Here is an 8,437-nt window from a genome sequence, read left to right on the forward strand (position 1 = left end):
AAATAAATATAAAAAATAAAAATAAAAAATTCTGGTCAAGCAGAGGACATTATGCTATAGTAATTCTGTCCAAATTTTCCACATGGGATGTGTGCCAAATATCATCCAAGCTTTTTGAGTGTACACATTTGGAAAATATTTTTCCAAGAGCTAAACTGTATTTTTAGCAAGCGTCATTGTAAAAAGGAATGCTTTATTTTGAAGTACAATTTAATCTATTTTGCATAACAGTGGTGACATCACATATTAAATGACTGGCTTTTAACATTTCATGGTTTGGGAAAATAACCCTTTAATAATTTTCCTCCCTTCAAGCTCATCCCATCATCCATTCACACCATTTGAGAAAATTCTAATCCTGTGAGAGGTTTAAAAGTTTCAACCCTATTAAATAAAATCACTATCAATTTTAGAAAAATGCATACTCAGAGCTGCAAACATTAATTTCTTGCAGCAATTTTTAAGTGTTCATTCACATGGACGTCTTGCTGACCTTACATGTTTGGTGTACAAAATATTGATTTATGCATGCAGTGGAAAAAAAGATTCACGCTTCATGCGATTCACATGAAGACCAGAAAATTTAACATGTTTATCAGCCATATGATCAATTTTATGATACAAAGCAGAAAAGTAGAGCCCAGTTTAACAGAGTTGATAACTGCTTTCACAATACTGTTATTTTCACCTGTGGTTTGGGTTTGTTTAAGCTGCCAGCGCAACGCAAAGCTGGCTGTGTTAAACTTTGTAGTCACAACCTTCTGATGAACATGTTACTGGGAAAAATCTTAATTCTTGGTCAGAACCATTTCATCTACAGCAGTTGTGTCCAACTCGAGTCCTTGAGAGCTACTGTTCTGCAGCTTTTAGATGCATCCCTACTCTAACACAGCTGAATCAAATGGTTGGATTACCTCCTCAGCATGTCATCAAGTTTGGCAAAGGCCTGATGCCATTCATTTGATTCAGGTGTGTCAGAACAAGGATGTGTCTAAAAGCTGCAGGACAGTAGTTCTCGAGGACTTGAGTTGGACACCCCGATCTACAGCAATTCTGAAGCTGCAGGGACGCTGAGAAGAAAAAAAAAGGGCAGATGTCTTGGCAAGCATCTCTCAATCTTTGGAACCACTGAACCGGACCTGACTGGGTTCACTCACCAAGGACTAAGCACACAAAGTTCATGAAAGCAATTAAACTTTGATTACAAATCGTGTGCATTTCCTAGAGTGACTGAGAAGGTTTTAGAGACACTGAAGGACTAGAATTTAGTTAGCTTTGTGCACCAAGTGTCTCAAACAGTTTATTTGTGTGATAAGTTAAACCTGTGTGATAAGTTGAGCAAGTGCTCAAATTATCAGGAACAGGAACTATTTAGAGGCTGTACTTCACAAAACGTGAGTGTGGAAGTCCTGCAGTCAAACATTTGAAAGCCTTGTAAACACTAAAGAGGTTTGAAGACTCTATATACACATAATGTAGCTGAAGTCAAAGTTGTCACTTAGCAGAAACAGTCACATCAGAAGATCTCTGTATTACTCTGCATGTTGCTGCTCACCTCATGGACAATATAACATTCAGGTGGGGGCAGCACATCCACACCTTCAGGCTTCCAGAACAACCTGATAGTTTGTCTGCACACGCTCAACTTATCACACAGGGTTCACTCTCAGGTGTATTTGAGCAGCAGCCAATGACACCACACACCTGTTAAAGGTGTAGTCCACCTTAATTACAGTGGAATCATCTGATTTACGTGGCTCTCAATTTATTTTTTTTCTACTTTGTTTTCTTTTGGATGTCTGATGCTTTTAAAAAGACATTTTATTTTGTATCTTTTCTTTCTCACATTTTAGGAACCTTTACATGTTTATAATCTGTTTTCTCCTTCACTGATCTAAGAATTTGATTTTAGGAACAATCTTTTTCACTTTTTTTGTATCAATGAATCTGTTAATATATCACAGACCGTTCTAACCCTGTGACTTTTTGTTGGATTAAGGAGCTTTTTCCAACATTGATCCCATGCTTATGTTTCATTATTTAGGTTTCTTTCTGATAACACAGGATTTATGTAAACAACTGCTTAGTTATCACAAAGAGGGTGGGGCCATGCTGACTTAACCACACTACATTCATATTCTTCAGGTTTCCAGATGAAGACCACCTCCATATTCCTCCTGCTTCATTTCATGTTTTTAAAGACATCTGGACATTTTCACTGACTTTTTTTAATACACGGTATATCAGAGATTTACAATGTTCACAAGTGCTAAATGTGTCCCCTCCAGACACACAGCGTATGTCAATATGACAGTCAAACTCAGCCCATATGGTGAGCAGGTCTGCAGGTTTTTTGGTAAATAAGAAATCACTTTTTAGCGCAACACCAGGAACCATGTGAAACTCCATAATATGTTCTTTCAAGCTGTATGTGTTTTAATGGTTACCGTGAACAGTTGCAGAATTCAAGTACTTTGAAATCTGATGATTCTTTCTGATACACCCTGTATTTTTTCTTTATTTCAGAGGTCACATAACTTAAAAACTTTGAACACTGGAGAATTCATGAAATGTAATGATCAGCTGACCACACCAGGCTTCATATTAAACCTACTCAGGGCAGTTTGTGATATGATGTTTAATCCTCATAATGTCCTCTCGATTTCCATGTACCTGTGGTCCTCAGGGGACAAAAATGTCCCCATTTCATTTGAGTGTTTTTTAAAGTATAAAGTATAAATTGTCAATCAATTCAGTGTTACACTTTAGTTTTACTTAAGACCAACACATTAACACAAAGTTTACCCTACATTTTACATTTTAGGGCCACCCGACCTTGTTTACATGAAGTATACTCTGTTTTTGAGCGAAAACAAAATGAGACAATAAAGTATTTAAATGTTTATATTATTATGACTATCTGAATAACCACAGAGTGTTGTATGTTGATTTTTAGTGAGAATGTTTTTTTTTAATCACTTACAAATTTTAAATGGCAGCACATAATCACACCTGTGGTCCTCAGGGGCCAAAAATGTCCCCATCTGGTTTGATTGATACTTAATTAATATAAAGTGGATTTCCCCCCACTTTTAATTAAAACTTAATTCAAACACTTTGACACTATTTCTTTATTCCATTTCAAATTTATGTCTGATAAAACCTCATTTATACGAAATGTTTCAGGTGTTTTCAGGTAACAAAATAAATAAAATCATCAGTTATTGTGATTATCCTTTCACAACCAAAATTGGTTGCTTTAACAGATGATCACAGACGGGTATATGTCGAAGTTAATTTGGGAAGCTGTTTTTAAACTACTTCAAGTGTTTTACTGGCAGCAAATAATCACATCTGTTGTCCTTTGGGCTCAAAAATGACCTCAACTGGTTTGACTATTTATAAAGCAGTAAGTATAAAAGATCATTCATCTCTGTGTTTCAAGGTCTTATTCAACTTTATTCTGACTAATTACATGATATTTTTCTGTTTTGGCATGGTAGGAACACCAGGGGATGGGTCTGAGTGAAGGCAAACTTTCATGAGAACAAAGGCGTGTCACCTGGAAGCTCAGGTTTATTCCTCTGTACTGGTCCCATCATGGACAGCTCTTTTTCTGCAGTTGCAGGCCATGGGGCATATGAAGTAAACAAGGTGTTACTGGTGATTGTTTTCTTTTGGAAACCTTCTGCAATGTTAGGGACAACTCGCGTGCCCTGACTGCAGGCCAGACGGTTTGCCATCATACACTCCATGTACCTGGCATCACATACTGCCCATGTTTTTATCTTATTCAATCTCTGTGTGCTCTAGTCTGGAGTTATTACCTAGGTGTCCTTGGGCAAGTTACTGAACCCCAACTTGGTCTCTGATGCATCCATTGGCATTTGAAAATTAAAAAGCATAATACAAGCAGAATACATTGTATATAATGCTTTCAGTACTCGAGTAGAAAAGCCACTGAAGGAGTATGGGACCTGGCATATGTGCTTGGACTGTGGTAGATTGTCTTTCTCTGAGGCACATGAGAGTCATGCATCGTCTGTCACTGGGAAGGTTAGAAGACCAGATCAGTGTTTCCTCACATTACTGCAAATATTCCTCTGTCTCAGCTGATTCCTCTTTCCTGCTTGATTCTTTGTCTTCATCATAATTGAAATGGATGATGTGCAGTCCTCTGACACATCTTCTATTTCAGTTTCACATTCTGAAAATTCAAGAAACTTCAAGAAGCCCAGTCACTTTCTTTCCAAGCTCCTCAGACTACCATGTCCTGGATGCATGAGAACCTACTTGAACATAGTTCAGATTCTTCATCACTTCCTTCACTTCATAGCCTTCTTCCACTTCTGCAGGAGGCTGATGTGCTTTTTCAGAGAAAGGGTAGCATGTAATCTAAATATTGGCAATATTTTCTTTATCTTCTAACCCTGGATCTTCCTGAAAGTTGATTCGTCCTCCTCATTATACTAGAGGACAATATATGCTTTGCTCTACTGGTCATTCCTTTGCTCAACATGGTAAAAAAAAAAAAAAAGTATGCTCACAAGCCTCCAGTGCAATGGAGGCTTGTGAGCATACTTTGTGTATGTATTATTGTAGGGTCTACCTTACAATATGAGGCACCTTGATGCATCTGTTGTTGTGATTTGGCGCTGTAAAAATACAATTGAATTGAATGTAGAGCACCTGCCTCCTCATTGGGCTGCCTGTTGTTGTTGTTGTGGTTGTTATGACCTTTAAGCAAGACCATTGACCCCACACATCAGTGATTCAAGATCAAAGATGTTTGAAAGCAGTATGGTGTGAAAATACGGCCCTTTGCAACACTTTGTACTTTGGGCACATTTTCATCCCCGAGGACAACAGGTGTTGTAAACTCCAATAAAAACCCCATAAATAAAACAAATTACTTAAAACTTATTCCAATCATGCATAGCATAGTACTGAATAACTGTTATTTTCAGACCATTTGATGAATAAAAAACACATTTTTGATAGCAAAAGATTTCTGCAGAGGACAAAAATGTCCCAAGGACAACACATGGGTTAATTCTGAAACTGTCCTGCTATTGGCTCAGTCCAGCTATAACAGAAATGCAATGACATCACTGCTCCTCACTGGCTGCTCCGTGCTCTCACCGTTTTATTACCCAGCTTTAAGTCAGTTCACTTCTGAGCTGCTTCGTCTGTTCTGTTTTTTACCCTCCTGCATCTGATGAACGCCACGAAAAGGTGTTAAAAGGACCTTTGTGGCACACCCCATTCCCCTCCACCCTCTCCACCCCCATCAAACTCCCAATAACAGACAGCTGAGTCTGAAACCAACCATCAGTTTTTATACAAAGAACTCATTGACATGACGGAGCTTTTACTGCAGGGAGCCAAACAGGAAGGAGGCGCTAAAAACAGCAAGAAGTGAGGATTTTCCAAAAAAAAGTACAACCCATCCCCCCCAAAAAGGAACAAAAATCATCATCATCATGTCTGCTGTTAAAATCAGTCTGAGTTCCTCCTTCCCCCAGTGCATTGTGGGAGATCAGCCACACACAGTGACCTTCGACTGCTGGTCTCCATGGAAACAGCACATTAAAAGTCAGTTCATCACATGGAGTTAAAGTTGGCAGCATCTCAGAGCTCCACCTCCCAGCAGCAGTCAGTGCATGTCATCAGGAAGAGACATGGTCTCTCCCAGTACATGGAGCAGCTGGCATGTGATCTTGTTTGGAGGTTCCTTCAGTCACTGTCAGAGCCAACAGCTGATGATCCTTTCCGTTTCCTCTTTGGAGCTTTGGGCTTTGAGTCCTCCTCCTCCTGCAACAACATAACAAGATCAGAAACAGACCTGAACCAAAACAAGACTGGAACCTGTATAGAGGGGGTACATACAGAGCCACTGCTGGATGCACTTTCTTCCTCGTTGTTGGTGGGTGGAGCGACTCCCTTCCTGGAACGAGGTGACGAGGCTGGAGCTTTACGGCGCGACTTTGGCGGCTTCGTCTGAGAGTCCTCGTATTCCTCCGCCAGGGCGAACAGATCGCTGAACCTGACAGGGAAGATGTGACGTAAACAGCAGTGTTGTGATGTAATCGTTTGTGTGTGTCTGTGGGAGTAAATGTACCTCATCTTGTGGGCCTCATCGCAGCTTGCTTGGACGTGCTGCAGAGCCTGAAGTATCGGAGTCTGAGTGAAGACTGACAGAGACATACAGACATTAGCACATTCAGGTCATCAGTAATTGGTTGACAATCGAGAACTGTGTGTGAGGGTACTGACAGTTGTTCTTAGTGTTGCTCAGACTCAGTCTGAGGTTGTCCATGTGCTCCAAGATCTGTTCCAGGGTCAGCTGAGCCAGTTTACTGCTCGAACTGCGCAGACTGAAGACAGAATAACGTTAACAGAACTGACACTACAGACAAAGAAATGAGTACAGATGAACAGAGGAGGGGCATGTCCCAATTCAGGAGCTACATCCTTTAAAGGCTGCATCTGAAGGCGTACAAGGCTGCCCCAATTCAAAGGTTTCAACAAATGTGTTCTCCTTGTGCCTGAATTTGAAAACAAGTGGGGGGGGGGGGGCGGTATGAAAAGGGGAAAAAACCAACAAGAACATTTTTCAAAGGGGGGCCTAGCAAAATCAGTTTGGGAACCACTGACTTAATGCAGCTCAGGTTCCAATTGCTTACAGATACAAAGTATGTACATTTTTTATTTTAATTTGTGTTTTAATCCTGCAACTTACCGCACATTTGATTTCCTTTGTCTGAAAACGTTTTATATATTTTGAGGCAAGTTCATCAACAGCTGGTTTGTCCAACTACAGGGCTCAAGGCCCGGTGTCCTGCAGGTTTTAGATATCACCCAGGGTCAACACACCTGAATCAAATGATCAGTTCATTACCAGGCCTCTGGAGAACTTCAAGACATGTTGAGGAGGTAATTCAGCCATTTAAATCAGCTGTGTTGGATCAAGGACACATCTGAAACCTGCAGGACACCGGCCTTCGAGGCCTGGAATTGGACACCCCTGATCTACAGCGTTACATCATATTTTATAAGGATGTTATGGTTTTGTATCATATAGCCACTTACTTGTGGCCTTGTGGTCTTTGAAGAACCCACTCTGCATGGGCCGAGTCCTGCAAGTGTGAAGCCCCTGATATGGGACACAGCTGAGGAGAGCCCCAAGAAGTACAGATGCAAAGAGGGGAGAGCCCCAGGCAGAACTCACAGTCCTCACCTGTTTTTTTTTTTTTATGTCCTTATGTCATCGCCTTCAAATTGTCCTTTTTATTGTAATTTCTGTTTTTACGTTATCCTAACCTCTTCTGTCTTTTTTTCTCTTTCATCTATTTGTGCCCTCATCTGTTTTTCTTTTCTTACCTGTCTTTTTTTAGAGTTTTTCCCTCAACTCAGTCTCTTTCTACGTTAGTCACTTTTTGTGGTTAACTCTCTGTGCTTACCTCTGTCTCTTCCGGGGTTGGTTGTTGTTCTTGATCAGCTGGGCCTTTATGTTTTCTGCCAGTGTGTCGTCGTATTTGGTAGCCCAGTGTCTCAGGATGCTAGTGGCGAACTGGTCTTCTGGGTGACAGGGACGACTCAGGACCATTTTCACCATCTCTTCGCTGGGCCTGTCACAAAAACATGAAGGGATGTTAACAGGGACACAGAAACACAGCTCAAATGCGGAACAGAAACACATGTGAAATGGGGTGTCTGCTATGTGTCATACTTTTCTCTGCGAAGCTGCAGCAGCAGGCAGGACAAGGCCTCAGGGTGCTCTGAACCATAAACAGAAAGGAAGGTTACAATCTTTCCTTTGCTTTGTGTCCCTGTCTATTGAGGATTTATTCACCTTTGTATTTGAGGTGCTGCAAGATGGGAATGATGGTTTCCAGGGGAATGCTGTGGGCCAGAAACAGCTGCCAGGTGCTATATTGCTCGAAGGTCTCCCACTCGAGTGACTGAACTGTGGAGATCGAGGATAAACAAGCAAATGAAGATGGACCATGGCCCGAAAAACTGAAGAGTCAAACTTTTAATCCGAGTTTCTCACTGAGGATGTTGAGCACAGAATCTTTCCGGAACATCACCAGGTTCCCCATCATCACGTGACACATCAGCTCCTGTAACTGCACACACACAAACACGCACAGATGAGACATGGTTTCCCAGCCAGAGCAGCGGGGACGCACCGATCAGGTTTATTACCTGTGTGGAGTCGATAACGGCAACGATCATGTTGAGAAGCTCGCCACTCCGCAGCGTCTCATCTGGAAACTGAACAAGAGCAGGGACCTTCATCAGAGTACTACATTTTCAGTGCTCACACACACAAACTACACCCTTTTTGGCTCCTACCTCAAAGCACACTGTGCGCTGTCGATCTTACGTGCTGCACAATAATGTTTAACATTTAGTATTTACTGTTATATTC

General features: G+C 41.1%; 2 protein-coding genes across 3 annotated transcripts in view; both read right to left on the bottom strand.

The window, feature by feature from the left end:
* Positions 1–1,667, bottom strand: part of LOC102199690 (C2 calcium-dependent domain-containing protein 4A-like) — a 2,974-nt gene extending 1,307 nt beyond the window's left edge. For both annotated transcript variants that reach the window (XM_005744698.1, XM_013913741.1), the window contains exon 1: positions 1,556–1,667. The gene's annotated coding sequence lies outside the window, so the exon portion shown is untranslated. The remainder of the gene's footprint in view (positions 1–1,555) is intronic.
* Positions 1,668–5,323: 3,656 nt separating this feature from the next.
* The window catches only part of ints3 (integrator complex subunit 3), a 15,938-nt gene continuing 12,824 nt past the window's right edge, over positions 5,324–8,437 (bottom strand). Inside the window, exons 20-28 of the mRNA XM_005744699.1 lie at positions 8,212–8,280; positions 8,057–8,132; positions 7,856–7,969; positions 7,733–7,781; positions 7,464–7,631; positions 6,277–6,377; positions 6,122–6,194; positions 5,890–6,046; positions 5,324–5,814 (exon numbers count right to left, since the gene is read on the bottom strand). Coding sequence (XP_005744756.1) covers positions 5,737–5,814; positions 5,890–6,046; positions 6,122–6,194; positions 6,277–6,377; positions 7,464–7,631; positions 7,733–7,781; positions 7,856–7,969; positions 8,057–8,132; positions 8,212–8,280 — 885 coding nt within the window. The 3' untranslated portion in view covers positions 5,324–5,736. The remainder of the gene's footprint in view (positions 5,815–5,889; positions 6,047–6,121; positions 6,195–6,276; positions 6,378–7,463; positions 7,632–7,732; positions 7,782–7,855; positions 7,970–8,056; positions 8,133–8,211; positions 8,281–8,437) is intronic.

The sequence above is a fragment of the Pundamilia nyererei genome, unplaced genomic scaffold (assembly GCF_000239375.1).
Source record: "Pundamilia nyererei isolate P.nyererei 1_Seehausen unplaced genomic scaffold, PunNye1.0 scaffold00148, whole genome shotgun sequence".
Classification (NCBI taxonomy): domain Eukaryota; kingdom Metazoa; phylum Chordata; class Actinopteri; order Cichliformes; family Cichlidae; genus Pundamilia; species Pundamilia nyererei.